Here is a 25,601-nt window from a genome sequence, read left to right as displayed (position 1 = left end):
AAGTGCAGCAGGTCAGGCAGCATCCAAGGAGCAGGAGAATCGAAGTTTCGGGCATAAGCCCTTCTTCAGGAAGAATTCTTGGTGCCTATTTTTCAGCCAACCCTAATTAGAGATGATGAGGAAGTGACAGGACAATTACCAACTGTAGAGTTCAATGATAAGTTCTTTAAATAACTATATTGTGGCGCTCTGCTCTTCTTTGTCTGTCCTTAGGAAGAAGGGTGTGTTGACCCAGACACCTCCACTTGAGTTCACAGTACATCAGATACGACCGGGTGATTGGGTCCTGATAAACACCTGGAAAGATACCAAACTGCACCCAAGCTGGGAGGGACCGTTCCTAACCCTCCTGACTACTCAAACAGCCGTCCGAACTGCTGAAAAAGGGTGGAGTCATCACACGCATGTTGAGGGCCCCGTGGACGCTCCTTCCCCTTCGGCAGAGTGGTAAGCTCATCCTACAGACAACCCTCTGAAAGTCAAGCTGAGCAAAAAGAATGGACTGAGATAAGAGACTATTAAATATTGGTTCAAAAACTGTATCCCAAAACAATTGTAAGTGTTGCATGGACTCCCTCCTCCCTGGCATACAAAGGGTTAGGGAATAGACAGATAGGGTTGTGAGCTGGAATGAGTGGTCAGCTTTATATTGTCACGATAATATTGGCGCTAGCTGCTAAGGGGGGATGGGAAAAATCATTTTACCGCTTTATGTCAGAACTATGCTAAACTAAAGGGGCATACCGACTGTTGGGTATGGGCTGAGATCCCACACCATGGGGAAGCCGGAATTCCTCTCACGGTAATACCACTTACCGAAAGAGAAGTGTATGATGTACAATAATTTGACTCGGGCTCAAACAATACAAAATGGAGATCTGACAGGGATAATTATAACTTTGCAGGATGGTTCCCTCGACCAGCCCCAAAAACTCTGGGTGCTATTGATGGCCTTAGAGATCCCCCCCCCACCCCCGAAAGGAGCAGTAAATACCACTTGTTTCTGTAATCATAATGATATCGCACCCTTCTGATTCGGAAAATCATCTTGTGTCTACACCAGTCAAGCCACTGCCACGACCATTCCCCAAATATTAAACTGAACATATTGGGTATGCGGCCTGAAGGCCTATCCATTTATTCCCGAATGTGACCGAATGTGTAGGAATTCACGTATGTTATGATGTTGATCAAACACTATCTCAAAGCCAGAAAGGCTGGAGTGGCTGCTGCTACCTCGCCTAAATAATTCCCCACTTGAGGCTGTTAAAGAGAGCCCCAAAAATACCTCGGAATAAACAGGGAGGAAGGTGAGTAACCCGGAAAGTAACCGAAGGAGATCGCCTCCTCTGGACTTTGATACCTATGTATGGGGCCGCTCGAGCAGGAGTAGAAATACAAAAGTTGGCGGCTTCCCTGGAAGAGTTGGCCAACAATACTTCTGATGCCCAATCCCAAGTAGCAGCCATAACGACCGAAATGATTGCCACTAGGCTAACAACTCTTCAGAACAGGATGGTTCTAGATTATATTCTGGCAGAGGAAGGTGGTACCTGTGCACTAATTGGGGAAGGTGGTTAGTCAATCTGGCTATCTATGGATTATTGATATTAGTGGGTCTGGTGGTAGGATACAATGTCCTAAAATGGGTAATGAGCCGACTGATGATATCCCTTAGGGAAGGAACCCAAATACATCATCAGATGCTTTTATACAGTGTATAAGATTGTGAACCTCATCGCCAAAAGGCATAAGAGGGCAGAACATAACAAAATGAATTAAAGGAGACTTAATTAGTGCAGAAACAACAGTTAGAGAAAAAGAAAAAGGGGGGATTGTGGGAGATTAGAAATGTAGTTTCTGCAGGTGGTGGTGGTGGTTAGAGATGTTGTTTTTGCAGATGGGTGACGGGGTGTTGTGGGGGGAGGGGAAGGGGAACATTACACAAACGGTGGCGGGATTCTTGCAGCATACTTAAGGCTAAGATTTTAACGAATATAGAGGTTTTTGTTTAAGAAATAGTTTTAAACTAAGAAATAACTTTAAAGTGTTGTAGCTGACCACAAAAGAAGCAGTAGGGGCATTTCACAATAAGCTTATAGTATGACAAGGGGAACTGGATAAAATAACAGACAGGCTGTAACAGACAAGGACAAGGACAGCAGGGTAGTCAGATGAGGAAAATTAGAGAAAAACAAGTGAGGTTGTGATAGGATGGGAAAAGGGAGGCGTGATTCCGCAACTTGCAAACTGAATAAGAATGCTTACATGTTTTGTTTTCGCGCCTGATTTTGCTAGCCTGATTGCTTGAGCAAAACGCCCGTTCTTGCAGCACAGCGTTTTTGAAGAGCCGGTAACCAACTGCAGAACTGCACGCATTGAATGATACATTCAGCCTGTCATGTCTGCATCAGCTCTCTGCACGAGCAACTTCCCCAGTCCCACTCGCCCTGCAGCAAATATTCTCTCTTCAGATAAGTGTCCGACCCTCCGACCAAAGTCACCATTGAATCTGCCTCCAGCACCCTCTCTCTCGGGCAGTGCACTGCATATTCTAACCACTCGCTGAAGATGCTTGGGCCTAGGACACTGCCTCGATGAAACGTGACACGTAGAGAAGAAAGCAATAGATTCAGCCGAGCCCTCCATGTCTTTGATGTGTGTGGATTTGCCTAATAAGCCAACAAGCAAGACGTCTGGTTTTAGCTATACAGCTGGGACATGATCTGTGACTTAATATGCGAACATCAATCAAGGCGACATCCGTGGAGAGACAGCAAGGTAACATTCCTCACACAACGCTTTTGCCTGAAACATTGATTCTCCTGCTCCTCTGATGCTGACTGACCTACTGTGCCTTTCCAGCACCACACTCTCAAAGCTAACGTTTGAGTCGAGGTGACTCTTCATCAGAATATTTTTTGATCCCAGCATCTGCAGCAATTTGCTCCTATGTTTTGGTTTAAATATACAACCATTAACAAATCAAAATTAATTTGACTTATATTAATAAAGCTCCAAACTGCAGACTCTCTGTGACTTAGTTGGCAAAACAGTCACCTAGGAGAAACAATGACTGCAGATGCTGAAAATCAAATACTGGATTAGTGGTGCTGGAAGAGCACAGCAGTTCAGGCAGCATCCAACGAGCAGCGAAATCAACGTTTCGGGCAAAAGCCCTTCATCAGATCAAGTATCACTCCAGAGAACTGAGCACATATTCCAGCTGACAGCTTTGTTGTTTGAAAATTAACTATGCATTTTGAGCATCATACCAGGATATTTCAAGGCGATTTAATTGATGAAAGGGCTTTGCAGAATGCAGTGGTGAATAGGAAACTAACAAGTGAATCTTTGTTGACAAACTCAGCAGATACTGAACTACTAAAAATGAAAAACAACACCTTCAGATCCATTCTCTCACAAGGTTAACTGACCAAATTATCTACGAAAGGTCAAAATTCTAAACACAGATAGAGCTTCATCAGGAAATCCTGAATGAGATTTGGGAATATAATGAACAAACTTGGTTGGAACTCCTTCAACAAGGTAAAAACAATGACTGCAGATGCTGGAAAGCAAATACTGGATTAGTGATGCTGGAAGAGCACAGCAGATCAGGCAGCATCCAACGAGCAGCGGAATCGACTGAAGGGCTTTTGCCCGAAATGTCGATTTCGCTACTCGTTGGATGCTGCCTGAACTGCTGTGCTCTTCCAGCATCACTAATCCAGTATATGGAACTCCTTCAAGTGCATTACTAACCAGTCTCTACTTGGGGAGTCTACCCTCACCCGCGCCATTCACACCCTCCCTCCATCAAACCAGCAGTGTGTTGGCCAGTTCAAGTGAAACCGGACAGATCACCAATCATCTTTTCCGTTGTCTGTCAATTGCAATGCACATCCTTCCATGTGCAGATCTGGATCCTGAAGTTGATTGGAGTGCTAATAGTAAACTATTCGAATGAATGGTTCCATGTTGAGTAGCATCACCAGAAATGCTAGGTCAATATAATCAACAAATTCAAATTGCAGAAACTCCAATGCAAAGCTGTGTAGCTCCTAAACTCTGTCAAAAAGGTCTTGATTTGATTCATAAAGTATCACCCTTACCTGAGTGTGTGTCATCATCTTTGTTGGTAAACCCTTGTAGCTGTTAATCCTTTGTTAGTTTCAATACAATATCCAAGTTTCCTGCACAGGTTTGAGGTTGCTTCTGGCATTATGGTTTGCTCACTTGTGAGATCACTGAGGTGGACCAATTCTTTATGTGATCGCATCCTGACTCCACCCCTGATCTCGAGCTCACCAGACAGTCCATTGTTATCAACAGGAATAACAAAACACTGTTAGAACTTCTGCCTGAGGCCCAGGCATTTTGAAAGAAGTTTCAAACAAATTATCACTTCTCATTCACTTCAAATGCAACAGGAATAACTTTTCTTAAACTTCTTAACCACTCAACCAAAGCTAAAAAATTACAGCAAAATGTACTTTTGTTCCGTTCTCAATTTCTCATTTCATTGAAATTTATTTCCTAATCAATTCTGAGTTGGACATACTGCTACCTTTCCTTGAGTTTCACTGTATAGAAAGAATGAACTTGATTGGGATCACATTCAAATGCAGCGTGATTTGGACAGGCTGAATGAGTGGGCAAATACATGGCAGATGAAGTATAATGTGGATAAATGTGAGGTTATCCACTTCCGTAGCTAAAGCAGGAAGGCACATTATTATCTGAATGGCTATAAATTGAGAGAAGGGAATGTATAAAGAGATGTCTGTGTCTTTGTGCACCAGTTGCTGAAGATAAGCATGCAGGCAGGAAAGAAGGAAAGAAATAAGTTGGCATTCCTAGCAAAAGGGTTCAAATATAGAGCAGGGATGTCTTGCTGCTGTGGTAAAGTCACACCTGGAATCACTGGATCATACAGTAAAGATGCATTTATCTGCACACAAAAAGCAGAACAAAGCCAACTTGGCCAGCTACCGCCCCATCAGTTTACCCTCGATCTTCAGCAAAGTAATGAAAATTGCCATCAGTATTGATATCAAGCAGCACGTGCAAGCAGCATTAACCTACTCACTGATGCCTGGTTTGGGTTGTGCCAGGGCCACTTAGCTCCTGATCTCATTACAGCTTTGGTTCAAACATGGTCAAAAGAGCTGAAACCCAGAGGAGAGGGGAAAGGGACGGCCTTGATAGCAGGGTCGCATTTGATTAGGAATGGCATGAAGGAGCCTGAGCAAAATTGGAATCAATGAGTATCGGGGGCATACTCTCCCCGGTTGGAGACATAGCTGGCACACAGGAAGATGTCACATGTGCAGTGATTGAGGACACAGGGTCCATAATCAATGCTGTTTAGAAGGAGGAGGGGGAAGATCTCATTGAAATCTACAGAATATTAAGAGGCCTGGACTGAGTGAGCATAAGGAAAATGTTGTCATTCATAGGCCCTGAGGGCACAGCCTCCAAGTGAGGGGATGACCTTTTAGAACTGAGATAGTGAGAAAATAGGTCAAGTAACTGCTTTATTAGCTAAAGCCAAAACAATAAGGGAGATTTACATAGACACTTCTCTTGATTAAATCATAACCAGGTGAAAAAATTGGTAAGAGGCATCAGGTGCTCTATGTGTGACATCTGGCAACTCTGTCAGAAAGTGACTCTGATCTCCAGCATCTGCAGTCTTCACTTTCTCCTATTTGACACCTCTGGGAGAGTTCAATTATCCTAGATGGTTACATTTGGAGGAAGTGTGTACAGCTACAGTTTTTAACAGATTGTTTAAATTAACTGGCACTCAGATTGAGCAGGTAGGAGGCTGAGAGGGTCATAGACATCTGTTTCAGGGAGGTAGCCATACCCAAAGCTGAGGCAGATAGATACAGGATGGTCACAAGGGACAAACAATGCAGGAGGCCCCGTGGCTGTCCCCATCTCAAACAGGTGAGCTACTTTAGATACCGTTCAGGGGGACTCCGTATCAGGGATGACAACAGCAGTAGATAGAACAGTGCCAGCAGGGGAGGTTGAAGTGCAGGTAAACAGTGGTAGTCAATGACTCAATAGTTAGAGGCACAGATAGACATTTCTATGGCCACAAACAAGACACCAAGACATGTGTTGCCTCCCTGTTGCCAGAGTCAAGGATGTCTCTAAGCGTGCTCAGGACATACTGAAGAGGGATGGTGAACAGCTAGACGTCATGGTACACACTTGTACCAATGACATAGAAAGGAAGAACGATGAGGTCCTGCACGGAGGGTTCAGGGAGCTTGGCCATATGGAGATTGGGATCTCTTCCATCCGATCAACCTTCGCATTAACCGCATCATCCAAGTTAGGTGGGATCTGTACAAAAAAGACAGGTTGCATTTTAACTGGAGGGGCACCAACATCCTGGTGGGGATGGTTACTAGTGCAACTTGAATGGATTTATACATTAAGGCAGAGGGTTAGGATCCAATGTAACAGGTCACAAGGTATGCAGTCAGTAAAGACTAATAGGACAAACAGGCAGGGTCAGTCTTATGATTTATGGTGAGAGAAGGATTCTTAAAAGATCAAAATGTGAGTTGCAAGTTGGAGTAAATGACAGAGGTGAGGTTCAGTATTATGAATTAATAAATAAGGATGGAGAGTATGGAAAGCGTGGTGCACAAGAAAATATTGAAAGAGAAAGACAAACAAGTAGGATTGATTTAAAAACCTTGGACCTAAACACACACAGTATTCTGAATAAAGTCAAGGAGCTGATAACACAGATACAGACAAATGGGTATACCTGGTGGGGATTACTGAATCATGGTTACAGGAAGTTCAGAACTGGGAGTTAAATGTCCAAGGGTACTCAGTACTCTGAAAGGTTAGACAAGAAAGAGCAGGAGGTGGAGTTGTTTCATTGTTTAAGCATGGCATCAAGGCTGTGGTAACAAATGATATTGGCACTAGGGTCAAGGGTGGAAATAAAAGATAAGGGAAGAGATCCCTTGCTCGGAGTAATTTTCAGGCTCCAAAACAATACTGCCAAAGTTTAGCATAGTATAAACCAGGAAAGGAATTAAGAGTTAGGGTGAGAGGGTGGGTAAGTGGAGCTGAGGCCATTAAAGATCAGTCATGGTCTTATTGAATGGTGTAGCAGGCTCGAAGGGCCAGATGGCCTACTCCTGCTCTTAGTTCTTATGTTCCTATGTTCTTCAATAATGAGGGATTGAGAAGGACTCAAAAGTAATTATAGGTGATTTGAACATGAACATTGATTAGATTATTCAACTTGGCAAGGGAAGGCTCAAAGCAAGGTCCATTGAATGTATAAGGGATTGTTTCCCACAGCAACTTGTCATGGAGCCTACCAGAGAACTGGCTACTTTAGATTTGGTATTATGTAACAAAGAAGGACTAATAAATGGTCTTTGGAATAATTGCACAGAGGTAAGTATCCCATCATCAAGTCACTGTTTATTGATATGTGCACAGTGCACGGGCTCTGACCAGACAGCTCAAGGTCAGTCCCTCGACTGAGAAGACCTTCTGTATTCCCTGTTTATATGTTTCGTTTTCATTTTTTTTAACTCACAGGAGCTCAGTCCAAATACAATCTCTGTCAAAAAGGTCTTGATTTGATTCGTAAAGTATCACGCTTACCTGAGTGTGTATCATCATTTTTGTTGGTAAACCCTTGTAGCTGTTAATCTTTTGTTAATTTCAATACGATATCCAAGTTTCCTGCACAGGTTTGAGGTTACTTCTGGCATTATGGTTTGCTCACTTGTGAGAGCACTGAGGTGGACCAATTCTTTATCTGATCGCATCCTGACTCCACCCCCGATCTCTAGCTCACCAGACGGTCCATTGTTATCAACAGAAATAACAAAACACTGTTAGAACTTCTGCCTGAGGCCCAGGCATTTTGAAAGAAGTTTCAAACAAATTATCACTTCTCATTCACTTCAAATGCAACAGGAATAGCTTTTCTTAAACTTCTTAACCACGCAGAAAGGTGAAAACACTACAAACCATAGTGCAAGGACAAAGCCCTGCCACAAAAACCATCATCGTCCTTGCTCAAAAAACAAAAAAAGTAACACACAGGCTGCAACCATCCAGTAAAATACAGGGGCAAAAATAACAAGTTTCCCAATGAGAACTAAAATATAACAGTATTCACTGTCTGTGTGACCAGCCAGTTTAGGAATCCGTTATCAAATACAACAGTAACACACTGGCTGTGACCAGCCAGTTTAGGAATCTGTTATCAAATACAACAGTAACACACTGGCTGTGACCAGCCAGTTTAGGAATCTGTTATCAAATACAACAGTAACACACTGGCTGTGACCAGCCAGTTTAGGAATCCGTTATCAAATACAACAGTAACACACTGGCTGTGACCAGCCAACCCGCAGTCAGTTCCCTGAACTCAGGAGTTTCTAAATCGCCTGATGATATTTCTTTATTAATCAGAAACCCCCAGAATACTGGCAAATAGCAATCATGCTAACATCACATTCATTTATTTATTTACTATTTTATTAAAACATTACAAAACAGTTTACAAAAAGGAAAACTTAACATTTACAGCTGTACACAACAGCAATTTTACAAGGGAGAGGAGCAGCAAAGCCAGGCCCCAAACCCTACCGTTCAACCAGTTTACAGAGAGATGAGGATAAACCTCAAATCCCAGTTCCACATATGACAAGACAGTGACAATGACATTTGTACATGAGACAATATTGTTACATACAAAAGTGCAGACAATACCGACCCAGCAAGCCCCTGTCCCTCCCACCTTCCGGCCACTCTAAGGCAGCCCGCCCCTATACACCTTCCGGCTCTCAGTCCATCCCATGCCCCTTCCAGTTCTCGGTCCGCCCTGACACACCTTTTGACCACCTCTAGGACAGCCCGCCCCAGTACCTGCCCACAGTGACAGCGGTCAGGACAGCCGATCCACCTTCCACAGCTTCACTAACCATCCTCAGTCTGTCTGTTACTCTTTTTCTCTTTTTACTTTTTGAGAAAAGGACAATGTTAATTTTGTGGTAGGGCTTAGCCCTTGGACTCTAGGACAGCCCGCCCCGGTACCTGCCCGGGGTGACAGCAATGAGGACGGCTACCTGCCTTCTAGCTCTCAGTCTGCCCCTACGTACCATTGGGCTCTCACCAATCCCGATGCGCCATCCGGCCAGTGGGCTATCCTGGCACACCTTACGGCCACCTCTAGGACAGCCTGTCCCCTCCCCTGGGACGACAACATGCAGGGCAGTCCAAATGACTTCCAGATCGCAGCCTGCCCCGATGCGCCTTCTGGCTCTCGGCTGCTCTGACACACCTTTCGACCACCTCTAGGACAGCCCGTCCCGATTACCCCTTCTCGGGACAACAGCGCTCGGAACGGCCGACCCACCATCTGGCTCTCAGGGCGACTGGCATCAGGATGGCCTACCCACCCTCTGGCTTTCGGGGTGACAGCTTCCAGGATGACCCATGAACCTCCCAGCTCACAGTAAGGCCTGTCAAACCCAGGAACACACAAGACAGTGCAAGTGATAGACCCAACAAACAACACAATACAGTTAATTACCAAAAAAAAAAGAATCCTTTCTGGTACACAGTCCAAATAGAGTCTTCAAAATGTAGAGTCCACTCCAGTTTAAGGTGCATGGTCCAAAATGGAGTCCATTCTGTGGGATGTGGGGGAAATAATGTTACTTCTGCAATTCCATTTTACAAAGTAAATGAGCTCACACCAGTGTGTAAGTGTTTTAGCCAAGAGCTGAGTCAACAAGAATGGAAACGATGTGGAGGAAATATATAATTGTTTTTGTATTAGCTAAAATTGTTTGTCAGAATGAGATGTGCCAGCAAAACAATGGTAGACATTACGGACAAATAGATAAGATGTTGTGAGGGGATGAAGTTAAGCTAGATACGCCTGTACAAACAGTAGGTATAAACATCTGCTTCCCACTTTTACAAAAACACAGGAACAAACCCCAATTAAAAGGGTCATAGGGATCAGAACGGCCTCGGGAAAGGCAGAGATGAAGGGGGTAGATAATGATGAAGAAAGAATATGCCTAACAATGACCTACAGCAGGATGAGGTCAAACAGCCTTGTGGTCCAAAATGGAGTCCATTCCAAACTACAGAGTCCACTCCTGACAGCAGCAAATGCACACCCCACAGCACACAGGTGTTCAGTCTCCATGGAGTCCTGGCCCAGCCTGGGAAAACCAGGCCCACTCACAGGAACACAGTACATTGTACAGGTGCAGTTAACTCACAGGGGTTTGATCCACTCCTGAAGGCAAGGTCTTCACCCAAACCTCCAGGATACAGCAAGTGCTCACCTCCCAGCACACACACAGATGTTCAACCTTCAGAGGCCCAGTCCCAGGGCTAGGCCTCCCCACAGGAACAGCTCCTCTGGTAAAATGTATGTCTTCCACAAGGGCTCAGTCCAAACACCAAAAGCAGTGAAGACACATACAAAAAAAGGCACAGATGAAGGGGATAGATAATGATGAAGAAAGAATATGCCTAACAATGACCTACAGCAGGATGAGGTCAAACAGCCTTGTGAGGCCAGGAATAAGCATTTTGTCACAGACAAGGCCGGATAAGGCAAGAGATAAACAGGGGTAATGGGGGCCGGTCTTAGGGAAGTGGACGATGTAAGCAGGGGAGGAGCAATGTAAAACAAAAGACATCAAATCATATAAATATTATGTATGAATTGAACTTGGTGTGTGTATGTCCTCTACCTTATAGGCACTGGACATCTCACCCACTTGCAAGTGTAAAATAAAGGACACTGCTGATTCAGATTTTGTCTCGGACTGAAATTATTGAAGTGTGTGAGCTTTGTTTCTCACAATTCCAAACTGCAGAGTCCACTCCTGAAGGCAGCAAATGCACACCCCACAGCACACAGGTATTCAGTCTCCATGGAGTCCTGGCCCAGCCTGGGAAAACCAGGCCCACTCACAGGAACACAATTGTTCAACCTTCAGAGGCCCAGTCCCAGGGCTAGGCCTCCCCACAGGAACAGCTCCTCTGGTAAAATGTATGTCTTCCACAAGGGCTCAGTCCAAACACCAAAAGCAGTGAAGACACATACAAAAAAACAAAGAAAACTAGAGTCCAAGGGCTAAGCCCTACCACAAAATTAACATTGTCCTTTTCTCAAAAAGTAAAAAGAGTAACACACAGACTGCAACCATCCAGTAAAATACAGGGGCAAAACAAAAACAAGTTCCCAATGAGAACTAAAATATAACAGTATTCACTGTCTGTGTGACCAGCCAGTTTAGGAATCTGTTATCAAATACAACAGTAACACACTGGCTGTGACCAGCCAGCTTAGGAATCCGTGATCAAATACAACAGTAACACACTGGCTGTGACCAGCCAGTTTAGGAATCTGTTATCAAATACAACAGTAACACACTGGCTGTGACCAGCCAGTTTAGGAATCTGTTATCAAATACAACAGTAACACACTGGCTGTGACCAGCCAACCCACAGTCAGTTCCCTGAACTCAGGAGTTTCTAAATCGCCTGATGATATTTCTTTATTAATCAGAAACCCCCAGAATACTGGCAAATAGCAATCATGCTAACATCACATTTATATCTGTCAGCCAAGGTTCCCTGTTAGGTTCAGGTCAACAACCCCAATCTCATTGTCAATGAGATCCACCTCGCCCTGGTTCTCATCATGTCAGTCTTGTAGTCTTCCTCTTGGAAGATGACCACAATATTCTAGTGTTTCAAATTCAGATTAAAAGAGTGAAAAGAAAGTTGCATACGTGAGTTTCAGTTTTAGGCCAAGTAATTCTACAGGCCTGAGGAAGGAGGTGGCCTGAGCGGACTGGGCAAAAATCTATATTCTATAAAAGAGTAGGAGAGTGGAAGAACAATGGCAAATGCTGCAAGAAATATTTGATGCATCTCAATCAAAGTATATTCCTGAAAGGAAGAGGAATTGTAAAAAGGTGAAAAATTATCCATGACTTAACAAAGAAGTCAAGGTTAACATAAAGGCAAAAATCAGGGCATTTCACATTGCAAAAGTTAGTAACACTTTGGAGGTTCAGGAGAACTTTAAACATTAGCAAAGGGTTACTAAAAACAAAATCAAAGAGCTAAAGTGAACTTCAAAAGGAATATAGCAGGAAATATAAGCACAGATATGAGAAACTTCTATAAATATATAATGAGGAAGAGAATAGTGAAAGTAAATGTCAGTCCTTTATCGGTCGAAAATGGTGAGATAATAATTGAAAACGCAGAAACACTAAACCAATATTTTGCATCTGTTTCACGGTGGAAAATAATGATTTATTTCCAAATACTGCAGTTACTGCAGAGGAACTCGATGAAATAATATAACTAGGGAGACGGTATTAAGTAAACTGATGAGATTAAAGGCAGACGAGTCTCCGAGGCCTGACGGCCTGCAGCCTAGGGTATTAAAATTGGTGGCAGCAGAGCTTGTGGATGCGTTAGTCAAGATTTTCCAACATTTCCTGGATTCTGGAAAGGTATCAGGTGATTGCAAACATCCTGATGTGACATCTTATTCTACAAAGCAAAAAGTGGGAATATACAGACCACTTAGTTTGACCTCTGTAGTAGGGATGTTGCAGGGGTCAAATCATAAAGGAGGAAATAACTGAACACCAGTGTCAGTACAATTTCATGAAGGGCAAGTCATGATTGACAAACTTGCTGGAATTCTTGGAGAATGTAACCAGCAAGGTAGATGATGGAGATCTGGTGGATGTGGTATATCTCAAGTTCCAGAAGGCATTTGACAAGGTGCCGCATAAAAGACTGATCCAGAAGGTTAAGAGTAGAACATTTCCTTGGATAAAGGATTGGCTAACCAGTAGAAACCAGAGTGTCAGGATAAATGGATCCTGCTTTGGATGGTGAACTGGAACTAGTGGGTTCTGTTCTCAGACCTCAACTATTTACCATGTATATAAATAATCTGCAAGCAGGCTCAGACTAACACAACAAAGTTCACAGACAATACCAAAATAGGTGGGCATGCAAGCAGTGACGAGGAGATAAAGAGTTTGCTGATGGATATTGATTAGCTCAGAGAATGGGCCACAATCTGGCAGATGAAGTTTAATGTGAAGAGGTACGAGATTGTTTATTTTGACCGGAAAAATGGAAAGGGCAAATTATTATTTGAAATTTGTAGAGAACTGGATTGGACGATATGGCTGCCAACCAAAATATCAGACCAACTGGGTGGGTACATGCCCTTCTCAAATCTTGATCTTTTGACCTGAAGAGCAATCAATCATATTTTAAATGATGAGGCACTGGCACATTGCTCAAACAATGTTAATGGATTTATTATGGATAGAATCAGATCAGGGAGCACATGTTGCAGGGAAACTGATCAAGGAAGTTTGCAAACGGTTGAGCATGAAGCAAACGTTCCACATTCTGTATCATCCACAGAGTTCAGACATGGGTGAATGAATGAACCAGTCCTTAAGGAGGTTTTAGCTAAAGCCATTCAGGACACTAAACTAACTGGTGAAAAATGTGTTGCTGGAAAAGCGCAGCAGGTCAGGCAGCATCCAAGGAGCAGGAGAATCGACATTTTGGGCATAAGCCCTTCTTCAGGAATTCTGAAGAAGGGCTTTTGCCCGAAATGTTGATTCTCCTGTTCCTTGGATGCTGCCTGATCTGCTGTGCTTTTCCAGCAACACATTTTTCAGCTCTGATCTCCGGCATCTGCAGTCCTCACTTTCTCCTACTAAACTAACTGGTATCATGTACAGTGAGGAAGGCCATCAGAAAGTGCAGCAGGACCTTGATCAACTGGGGAAGTAAGCCGAGATAAATGGCAAACGGAGTTTAATATAGATAAGTGTGAGGCTTGCATTTTAAAAAGTCAAACCAAGATAGAAATTTCATGGTGAATGGTAGGGCCTTAAGGAGGGTAGTGGAACAGAGGGACCTTGGAGTTCAGGTGCACGGTTCTCTGAAAGTGCAGTCACCGGTGGACAAAGCAGCGAAAAAGACTTTTGGCACACTGGCCTTCATCAGTCAGGGCACTGAGTGTAGAAGTTGGGAAGTTACGTTGTAGTACAGGAAGTTGGTGAGGCTGCACTTGGGGTATTGCATTTAGTTTTGGTCATCTTATTATAGGAAGGACATTATTAAACTGGAAAGAAACCAGAAGCAATTTACAAGGGTGTTGCCTAGACTCAAAGGTCTGAATTATAGGCAGAGGTTGGACAAGCTAGGACTTTTTCTTTAGAGCGTAGGAGACTGAGGGGGTCCTTATACAGGTGCGTAAGATCACAGGAGTCATGGATAGGATGAATGTACTCAATCATTTTCCCAGGGGTTGGGGAATCATGGACCAGAGGGCAACAGTTAAGTTTAGAGGGGAAAACATAAAAGGGAACCTGAGAGGCAATCTTTTTATACTGAGGTTGGTAAGCATGTGGAAGTTGTTGAGGTGGGTACATTAACAACATTTAAAAGGCATTTGAACAAATACGTGGATAGGAAAGATTTAGAAAGGTATGGGCCAAGTACAGGGAAATGGTGTTAGCGTGGACGGACATTCTGGATGGAATGGGCCAGTTTGGGTCAAACAGCCTTTCTTCCTGCTGGAGGACTCTGTGACTCTACGACATGGAAAGGATGGGCAGATCTAATTCTCAGTATCCTGATGGGACTCAGAGCAACAACAAGCGGAACGACTACATTAACTCCGTATGAGTTAATGACAAGAAGGGCTATGAGACTGCCAGGGAACATTGTAACAGGGTAGGACCAGTAAGACAGAGAGTGAAACCATTTACAAGACAATCCTGCAAACAGTTGAATGGGCCAAGATAGCAGGTCAAAGACCAGCAGAAAATCCGCGACCTCGAACAAGATGCTATGACCAACCAAGCTAAGTTACTGAGAGCTGATGTGAAGATAATGGTTAAAGTAGCACCTGACAAGCCTGGAATTACATCGAAAAGGCTCAAACAGTTTGTGATTATTATGACCAAGGACACATGCCTTTTGATTAGATTAGATTACATTACAGTGTGGAAACAGGCCCTTCGGCCCAACAAGTCCACACCGACCCGCCGAAGCGCAACCCACCCATACCCCTACAATTACCCCTTACCTAACACTACGGGCAATTTAGCATGGCCAATCCACCTGACCTGCACATCTTTGGACTGTGGGAGGAAACAGGAGCACCCGGAGGAAACCCACGTGCAAACTCCACACAGTCAGTCGCCTGAGGCGGGAATTGAACCCGGGTCTCTGGCGCTGTGAGGCAGCAGTGCTAACCACCGTGCCGCCCATGCCTGTTTGGATATGAAAGGTAGAAGGCAGGTGAAGATCTCATCACAGCTGAAGCTCAACACAATTGATTCTGAGCTACAGAACTAATGCCAACAGAACAGTGACAACTGGGGCAGCTCTTTATTCAATTTGTAGAAGGCTGGCCACCACTTTAACCCTTGAGGGACGATTGTTCCTGGCTGTGGAAGCAGTGATTGGTAGCTCAATGTGAGAGGAACTCTGGTGTTACCTCAACCAAAGCAGAATGGAGTGCTGAACATGACCGTAGGGGAACAGATTTGGAAGAGGCGTTTGAATTTATTTGTGAATAGGAAAGGTGTGTTTACATGGGATGGGTAATGGCTTTTGCCATACCCTAAATTCCCCTCCATTCAATGTGAGAGAGGACATTTGAAACCTTTTCGATCACTTGTACTTGTTCGTCAATGGGGGAACAGTGATGATGGATGGATAGGGGAAACCCACCCCGACGAAATAAATGTCACTACAACGTCACCTCCTTCCACAATAAAGACCACAGACAATCTCCTACCTGACAGTTATCATTCCAACTGCACCGCCAAACAACTTGCCACGTCCATGTCTGAGCATGAGTCTTAGACTGAGGAACGGTCTGGTCTTAATCAATGATAATAAAATACTATAATGTACAACGTGAGTTAGTGCCTGTAGTCGTATACATTTCCAGTATCAGCCTGCCCAAGTGGTTCATCCCACACCAGACACTGATATATGACCTTTATTACTCAAATGATGACTGTAGCAGCTCAGTTCGATCGTGGGGTGTAGCACTCAGTGGTCACACCCTGAGTTTTTCAAGGAAAATTAGATCCTAAGGCTAATTCCATAAATCTAGCAGCCCTGGATCAGAACATCTGATACTGAGCCCCCAACTTAAGAAAATCATAACTGAAGAGCAAAGAATTCAAAGCATGAAACTAAATGCCAATCAGAGCCAAACAAAACTGATCCAAAATCTGCCCACTGTATTGGAGAGTCATTCAGTAACCATTAGTTAAGTTCAGGAAAAACATCTCAGATGATGCTAGTAGGAATGATGTCTGTAGCACCAATGGTGCTTGAACAGACACAGGAGAGACTAAGGCAGTTTAATGAGGGTAACAAATGAATATTTATTCAATGTTTCACAATAAAGGAACCACTGGTTGTCAGCTCATGGTTCAGACATATATACACAGCACTAATAGAATCATAGAATCTTCAGTTCAGAAGAACGTCATGCCATCCATCCTGTCTGTACCAGCTCCTAATACAGCTACCCAGCTAGTCCCACCATCCAGCCCTATCTCCGCAGCCCACTAACTGCATCACTTTCAAATACATATCCAGCTGTATGAAACCTCCGATGGAATCTGCCTCCACTCTCCAGGCAGCATGTTCCAAATTATACCAACTCTCGAAGTAAAGAAGGTTCTGCTTATCTCACTCCTAGATCTCTTACTGACAATCTTCAAACTGTGACCCCTAGATTTTTTTATTCATTTGTGGGACTTGGGTGTTGCTGGCTGGCCAGCATTGATAACCCATCCCTATTTGCACTTGAGAATGTGGTGGTAGACTGACCTCTTGAATCGCTGCAGTCCACTTGCTGTGGGTTGACCCACAATTCCAGTAGGGAGGGAATTCCAGGAGTTTGACCCAACGACTGTGAAGGAACAGTGGTGCATTTCCAAGTCAGGGTGGTGAGTGGCTTGGAGGGGAACTTGCAGGTGGTGGTGCTCCCAAGTACCTGCTGCCCCTGTCCTTCTTGACGAAAGTGGTCATGGGTTTGGAAGGTGTTGTCTAAGGATCTTTGATGAATTTCTGTAGTGCATCTTCCAGATAGTACACACTGCTGCTACTGAGTGCCGGTGGAGGGACTGAATGTTTGTCGGTGTGGTGCCAATCAAGCAGGTTGCATTGTCCTGGATGGTGTCAGGCTTCTTGAGTGATGTTGGAGCTGCACACATCTCGGCAAGTGGGGAATATTGCATCACTTGCGCCTTGCAGATGGTCACTAGACTTTGGGTTGTCAGGAAGTGAGTTACTTGCCGCAGTATCCCTAGTCTCTGACCTGCTCTTGTAGCCATTGTGTTTATGTGGTGAGTCCAGTTGAATATCTGGTCAATGGTAACCCCCAGGGATGTTGACAGTGATGGTAATACCGTTGAATGTCAAGGGTTGGTGGTTAGAGTGCCTCTTACTGGTGATGGTCATTTGTCTGGCATTTGTGTGGCATGAATGTTACTTGCCATTTGTTGGCCCAAACCTAGATATTGTCCAGATCTTGTTACGTTTTAGCACGGACTGCTTCAGTATCTGAGGAGTTTGAAATGGTGGTGACTGTACAATCATCAGCGAGCATCCCCACCTCTGACCTTATGATAGAGTGAAGGTCATTGATGAAGCAACTGAAGATGGTTGGGCCTAGGACACTACCCTGAGGAACCCCTGCAGTGATGCCCTGGAGCTGAGATGACAGACCCTCTACAACCACAACCATCTTCCTTTGTGTCAGGTATGACTCTAACCAGCGGAATGCTTGCCCCCTGACACCCATTAAGTCCAGTTTTGCCAGGGCCCCTTGATGCCACACTCAGTCAAATGCAGCCTTGATATCAAAGGCTGTCACTTCCCCTCCCCTCTGGAATTTCAGCTCCTTTGTCCATGTTTGACCCAAGGCTGGAATGAGGTCAGGAGCTGAGTGGCTGTGATGGAACCCAAACTGGGCGTCACTGAGCAGGTTATTGCTGAGCAGGTGCTGCTTGATTGCACTGTTTCTGACCCCTTCCATTATTTTACTGAGGATGGAGAGTAGACTGATTGTCTGTAATTGGTCGGGTTGGGTTTGTCCTGCGTTTTTTGTACAGGGTATACCTGGGCAGATTTCCACATTGTCAGGTAGATGCCAGTGTTGTAACACTACTGGAACAGCTTGGCTAGGAAATGGCAAGTTCTGCAGCACACGTCTTCAGTACTATTGAAGAATGTTGTCAGGGCCCATTGCCTTTGCAGTATCCAGTGTCTCCAAATGACCAGCAAGAACAGGGAAAATGGCATTAGCAGAAATATACAAGAAAGGCAGAGTTGACCTACAGGTCATGGAGAATTGAAAGGATAATTTGACACAGTATTTGAGCCAGTGTTCTTATGATATCCCCTTCCTACCTGAACACCTAGCAGTGATTCAGGAACAGGCTCAAAGGATACACGGAACCTGGTCACCTCAGTTCACCCCATTTACCACCCTCTGAGAAAAAGAACAAGAAATTACTACTCCACAGGAACTGACATCATCACAGGAATTGACATCACCAACCCAAGGAAACCTAAACACATAAAAAGAAAGTGGGTCACAAACACCAAAAACACATAAATAGAAGGTGGGTCACAAACACCAGTGCTTCACCGGAGGCTCACTGATGATGTTACCTAATATGGTGATGAAACATCTGAAAATGAACCTTCCAGCTCAGCGGCAAACTTAACTCCAGAACCTCAAGCTGAGCTACAAACCTTCTTTGAACTTGTTAACCCAGTTCACTCTTATACCAACAAACTTGAGTCTTAAAAGAACATATTGACCTGCCTAGTGGGAGGATTGTGGATTTAGTGCTCCAGCGTACAAATACACTTATGGATCTGGATTATCTCCCATGCCCTAATTATAATTCAAATGTTATTAGTCATAAAGCTGATCTGTCTCAGTTACCATGTAAGAAAGGAGCAAAAGGGGTGGCAGTAGAAACTTGAAAGGGTTCAGTAAAGGATGTTGCCAGGATTGGAGGGTTTGTGTGACAGGGAGAGGCTGAATAGAATACAGAATATAGAACAGTACAGCACAGTACAGGCCCTTCAGCCCACAATGTTGTGCCATGCATTTACCTTAATCTAAGATCAACCTAGCCTACACACCCTCCAATTTACTGCTATCCATGTGCTTGTCCTGCAGTCGCTTAAATGTCCCTAATGTCTCTGACTCTACTACCACTCCTGGCTGTGCATTCCACACACCCACCACTCTCTGTGTAAAGAACCGTCTTATGACATCTCCCCTATACATTCCTCCAATCACCTTAAAATTATGACCCTCGTGTCAGTCATTTCTACCCTGGGGAAAAGTCTCTGGCTATCTACTCTGTCCATGCCTCTCATTACCTTGCACACCTTTATCAAGTCACTTCTCTTCCTCTTCTGTCCAGTGTGAACAGCCCTAGCTCACTCAACCTCTCTTCATAAGACACGCCCTCCAACCCAGGTCGCACCTGGTAAATCCCATCTGCACCCTCCCTAAAGCATCTGTGTCCTTCCTCTGATGAGGCGGCCAGAACTGGACACAATATTCCAAGTGTGGTCTGACCAGGGTTTTACACAGCTGCATCAAAACTTTGCGGCTCTTAAACTCAATCCCCCTGCTAACGAAAGCCAAAACACCATTTGCCTCCTTAACAGCTTTATCAACTGGCTGGAGCTATTTTCCCTGGGAGTGTCGGGGGCTGAGGGGTGACTTTAAACAAGTTTATAAAATCATGAGGGGCATGGATAGGATAAATAGACAAGGCCTTTTCCCCAGGGTAGGGGAGTTCCAAAATAGAAGGCATAGGTTTAAAGTGAGAGGGGAAAGGTTTAAAAAGGCCCTGAGGGATAACTTTTTCACACAAAGGGTGGTGTGTGTATGGAATGAGAAAGTGGTGGAGGCTAGTGCAATTACAATACTTAAAAGGCATCGAGATGGGTACATGAATAGGAAGGGTTTAAAGGGATATGGGCCAAGTGCTGGTAAATGGGACTAGATTAGGTTGGGATATCTGGTCAGCATGAATAAGTTGGATCAAGGATTTATTTCTATGCTGAACATGTCTATACCTTCAGAAAGTTAGATTTAGCAATTGGGGTAATAAACACCTGGAATAAAGGATCGATTACTACAGATGGTCTAACCACCCACCTTTACGATGCTAACCAGGACATCTGGCCAATATCGATGGTGGTGGACAATAAAGTAAATGGTTGATCAGCATTTGTTGGCCAGCGACCTTGGGTTTTCGGACAAGGAGCTGAAAAAAGGAGCTGTTAGGAGGAAATTTGAATGTGACATGATTCAGCCTGTAAATCCACGTGAAGTTCCAGCTGGGATTAGAATGAGATACGGTTAGCTTCATAAGCAATAATCATTTAATCAATTCAGATTCATTTTCATTTAATTGAGTCAATAAAGTAGTCAGATGCAATTCTGATCTCCCTCCAATATGAAGGATGCGCTGAAACTTGAAAGGGCTCAGAAAAGATTTATGAGAATGTTGTCAGAGGTGGAGGGTTTGAGCTATAGTGAGAGTCTGAATAGGCTAGGGCTGTTTTCCCTGGAGCGACGGAGGCTGAGGGATGACCTTATAGAGGTTTATAAAATCATGAGATGCATAGAACTTAGAAAAGTACAGCAGAGAACAGGCCCTTAGGCCCACGATGTTGTACCGAGACTTAATCCTAATGTAAAATATAGTAACTAACCTAAGCACCCCTCAACTCACTGCTATCCATGTGAATGTCCAGCAATTGCTTAATTGTCCCCAATGACTTCGCTTCCACCACCCCAACTAGCAACGCATTCCATGCGTTCACAACTCTCTGCGTAAAGAACCTATCTCCGATGTCTCCTTTATACCTTCATCTGAATTTCTTGAAACTATGACTTCTCGTACCAGTCAATCCTGCCCTGGGGAAAAGTCTCTGGCTATTGACTCTATCTATTCCTCTCATTATTTTGCATATCTCGATCAGGTCTCCTCTCTTCCTCCTTCTCTCCAGAGAGAAAATTCTGAGTTTAGTCAACCTCTCTTCATTAGGCAAGCTGTCCAGTCCAGGCAGCATCCTGGTAAACCTTCCTTGCACCCTCTGCAAAGCCTCTGTATCTTTCCCATAGTAGGGCGTCCAGAACTGGACACAATTCCAAGTGTGGTCTTACCAGGGACTTGTAGAGCTGCAGTAAAACCTCGCGGCTCTTAAACTCGATCCCCCTGTTAATGAAAGCCAAAACACCACCATATGCTTTCTTAACAACCCTATCCGCTTGGGTGGCAACTTTAAGGGATCTATGTATTTGCACACCCAGATCCCTCTGTTCCTCCACACTGCCAAGAACCCTGTCTTTAATCCTATATTCAGCATTTGAGTTCGATCTTCCAAAATGCATCACTTCGCATTTACCCAGGTTGAACTCCATCTGCCATTTCTCAGCCCAGCTCTGCGTCCTGTCTATGTCACGCTGTAGCCTGCAGTTGCCCTCTATACTATCGATGACACTTCCAACGTTTGTGTCATCTGAAAATTTACCAGCCCACCCTCCAACGTTCTCATCCAAGTCCTTTATAAAAACTACAGAGCAGAGGCCCCAAGAACCGAGCTCTGCGGGGCCCCACTCGACACTGACCTCCAGGCAGAATATTTTCCATTAACAACCACACTCTGCCTCTGTCAGCCAACAATTCTGAATCCAGATAGCCAAATCTCCCTGTATCCCATACTTCCTGACTTTATGAATGAGTCTACCGTAGGGAACCCTATCAAATGCCTTGCTGAAATCCAAATACACCGTTGTCGACCTGTCTTGACACCTCCTCAAAGAACTCAATAAGATTTGTGAGGCATGACCTGCCCCTCACAAAGCCATGCTGACTGCCTATAATCACACTATGCTTTGCCAAATAGTCATAAATCCCATCCCTCAGAATTCTTTCCACAACTTGGCTTTCATTAAGAGGGGAATTGAGTTTAAGAGCCGTGAGATCTTGTTGCAGCTCTATAAAACTTTGGTTAGACCGCACTTGGAATACTGTGTCCAGTTCTGGTCGCCCTATTATAGGAAAGATGTGGATGCTTTGGAGAGGGTTCAGAGGAGGTTTACCAGGATGCTGCCTGGAATGGAGGGCTTATCTTATGAAGAGAGGTTGACTGAGCTCGGACGTTTTTCATTGGAAAAAAGGAAGAGAGGGGACCTAATTGAGTTGTACAAGATAATGAGAGGCATAGATAGAGTTGATAGCCAGAGACTTTTACCCAGGGCAGAAATTGTTAAAACAAGGGGTCATAGTTTTAAGCTGTTTGGCAGAAAGTATAGAGGGGATGTCAGAGACGGGTTCTTCACGCAGAGAGTTGTGAGAGCATGGAATGTGTTGCCAGCAGCAGTTGTGGAAGCAAAGTCATTGGGGATATTTAAGAGACTGCTGGACATGCATATGGTCACAGAAATTTGAGGGTTCATACATTAGGTTTACCTTACATGAGGATCAATGGTCGGCACAACATCGTGGGCTGAAGGGCCTGTTCTGTGCTGGACTGTTCTATGTTCTATGTTACAACTTTGCTGACCACAGACATAAGACTGACTGGTCTATAATTGCCAGGGATTTCCCTATTACCCTTTTTGAAAAGTGGAACAACATTCGCCTCCTTCCAATCCTCCAGTACGACTCCCGTGGAGAGTGAGGAGGAAAATATCCTCACCAGCAGCTTAGCAACTTCCTTTCTCGCTTCCCGGCGCAGCCTAGGATAAATCTGGTCTGGCCCTGGGGACTTATCAATATGAATGTTTTCCAAAATTTCTAGCACACCAACTTCATCAATCTTGATCTGGTCAAGACTGTGTCCCAGCTCCGCTAAGTTTTCATTTACAACAAGTTCCCTTTCCTTGGTGAAAACCGAAGCAAAAAACTCATTTGGGACTTACCCTATCTGCTCAGACTCCATGCACAAGTTCCCTCTGCCATCCCTGATCAGCCCTACCTTCACCCTGAGCATTCTCTTATTCCTCATGTATGATAAAATGCCTTTGGGTTATAGAGTCATAGAGATGTACAGCATGGAAACAGACCCTTCGGTCCAACCCGTCCATGCCCACCAGATATCCCAATCCAATCTAGTCTCACCTGCCAGCACCCGGCCCATATCCCTCCAAACCCTTCCTATTCATATATCCGTCCAAATGCCTCTTAAATGTTGCAATTGTACCAGCCTCCACCACATCCTCTGACAGCTCATTCCATACACGTACCACCTTTGGTGTGAAAAAGTTGCCCCTTAGGTCTCTTTTATATCTTTCCCTTCTCACCCTAAACCTATGCCCTCTAGTTCTGGACTCCCCGACCCCAGGGAAAAGACTTTGTCTATTTATCCTATCCATGCCCCTCATAATTTTGTAAACCTCTATAAGGTCACCCCTCAGCCTCCGACGCTCCAGGGAAAACAGCCCCAGCCTGTTCAGCCTCTCCCTATAGCTCAAATTCTCCAAGCCAGGCAACATTCTTGTAAATCTTTTCTGAACCCTTTCAAGTTTCACAACATCTTTCCGATAGGAAGGAGACTAGAATTGCACGCAATATTCCAGCAGTGGCCTAACCAATGTCTTGTACAGCCGCAACATGACCTCCCGACTCCTGTACTCAATACTCTGACCAATAAAGGAAAGCATACCAAACGCCTTCTTCACCATCCTATCTACCTGCAACTCCACTTTCAAGGAGCTATGAACCTGCACTCCTAGGTCTCTTTGTTCAGCAACACTCACTAGGACCTTAGCATTAAGTGTATAAGTCCTGCTAACATTTGCTTTCCCAAAAGGCGGCACCTCGCATTTATCTGAATTAAACTCCATCTGCCACTCCTCAGCCCATTGGCCGATCTGGTCCAGATCCTGTTGGAATCTGAGGTGACCCTCTTCGCTGTCCACTACACCTCCAATTTTGGTGTCATCTGCAAACTTAATAACTGTACCTCTTATGCTCGCATCCAAATCATTTATGTAAATGACAAAAAGTAGAGGGCCCAGGACCGATCCTTGTGGCACTCCATTGGTCACAGGCCTCCAGTCTGAAAAACAACCCTCCACCACCACCCTCTGTCTTCTACCTTTGAGCCAGTTCTGTATCCAAATGGCTAGCTCTCCCTGTATTCCATGAGATCTAACCTTGCTAACCAGTCTCCCATGGGGAACCTTGTCGAACGCCTTACTGAAGTCCATATAGATCACATCTACTGCTCTGCCCTCGTCAATCTTCTTTGTTACTTCATCAAAAAACTCAATCAAGTTTGTGAGACATGATTTCCTACACACAAAGCCATGTTGACTATCCTGAATCAGTCCTTGCCTTTCCAAATACATGTACATCCTGTCCCTCAGGATTCCCTCCAACAACTTGCCCACCACTGAGGTCAGGCTCACTGGTCTATAGTTCCCTGGCTTGTCTTTACCGCCCTTCTTAAACAGTGGCACCACGTTTGCCAACCTCCAGTCTTCCAGCACCTCACCTGTGACTATCGACAAATATCTCAGCAAGTGGCCCAGCAATCACTTCTCTCGCTTCCCACAGAGTTCTCGGGTACACCTGATCAGGTCCTGGGGATTTATCCACCTTTAACCGTTTCAAGATATCCAGCACTTCCTCCTCTGTAATCTGGACATTTTGCAAGATCTCACCATCTATTTCCCTACAGTCTATATCTTCCATATCCTTTTCCACAGTAAATACTGATGCAAAATATTCATTTAGTACCTCCCCCTTTTTCTGTGGCTCCACACAAAGGTCGCCTTGCTGATCTTTGAGGGGCCCTATTCTCTCCCGAGTTACCCTTTTGTCCTTAATTTTTTGTAAAACCCCTTTGGATTCTCCTTAATTCTATTTGCCAAAGCTATCTCATGTCCCCGTTTTGCCCTCCTGATTTGCCTCTTAAGTATACTCCTACTTTTCTTTTACTCTTCTAAGGATTCACTCGATCTCTCCTGACTATACCTGCCATATGCTTCCTTCTTTTTCTTAACCAAACCCTCAATTTCTTTAGTCATCCAGTATTCCCTATACCTACCAGCCTTCCCTTTCACCCTGACAGGAGGGTGACTATCTGGATTCTTGGAGGATTCTTGCTTTCTCATTTCTGAAGTCTTCCCATTTTCCAGCTGTCCCTTTACCTGTGAACATCAGCTTTCGAAAGCTCTTGCCTAATGCCATCAAAATTGGCCTTTCTCCAATTTAGAACTTCAACTTTTAGATCTGGTCTATCCTTTTCCATCACTATTTTAAAACGAATAGAATTATGGCCACTGGCCCCAAAGTGCTCCCCAACTGACACCTCAGTCACCGGCCCTGCCTTATTTCCCAAGATTGTGTCAAGTTTTGCACCTTCTCTAGTAGGTATATCCACATACTGAATCAGAAAATTATCTTGTACACACTTAACAAATTCCT

General features: G+C 44.4%; 2 protein-coding genes across 2 annotated transcripts in view; one reads left to right on the top strand and one right to left on the bottom strand.

Annotated features, from left to right (window-relative positions):
• LOC140455429 (uncharacterized) overlaps nt 1-3,643 on the top strand; it is a 33,592-nt gene extending 29,949 nt beyond the window's left edge. The window contains exons 3-4 of the mRNA XM_072550303.1: nt 214-447; nt 2,299-3,643. Of these exons, the coding sequence (XP_072406404.1) occupies nt 214-447; nt 2,299-2,311 (247 nt within the window). The 3' untranslated portion in view covers nt 2,312-3,643. The remainder of the gene's footprint in view (nt 1-213; nt 448-2,298) is intronic.
• The window catches only part of LOC140455488 (uncharacterized), a 597,350-nt gene that overhangs the window by 57,966 nt on the left and 513,783 nt on the right, over nt 1-25,601 (bottom strand). The gene's annotated exons all lie outside the window — the stretch shown is intronic.

Source organism: Chiloscyllium punctatum, chromosome 3 (genome assembly GCF_047496795.1).
Source record: "Chiloscyllium punctatum isolate Juve2018m chromosome 3, sChiPun1.3, whole genome shotgun sequence".
Taxonomy (NCBI): domain Eukaryota; kingdom Metazoa; phylum Chordata; class Chondrichthyes; order Orectolobiformes; family Hemiscylliidae; genus Chiloscyllium; species Chiloscyllium punctatum.
This window is presented reverse-complemented; position numbering and strand designations above follow the sequence as displayed.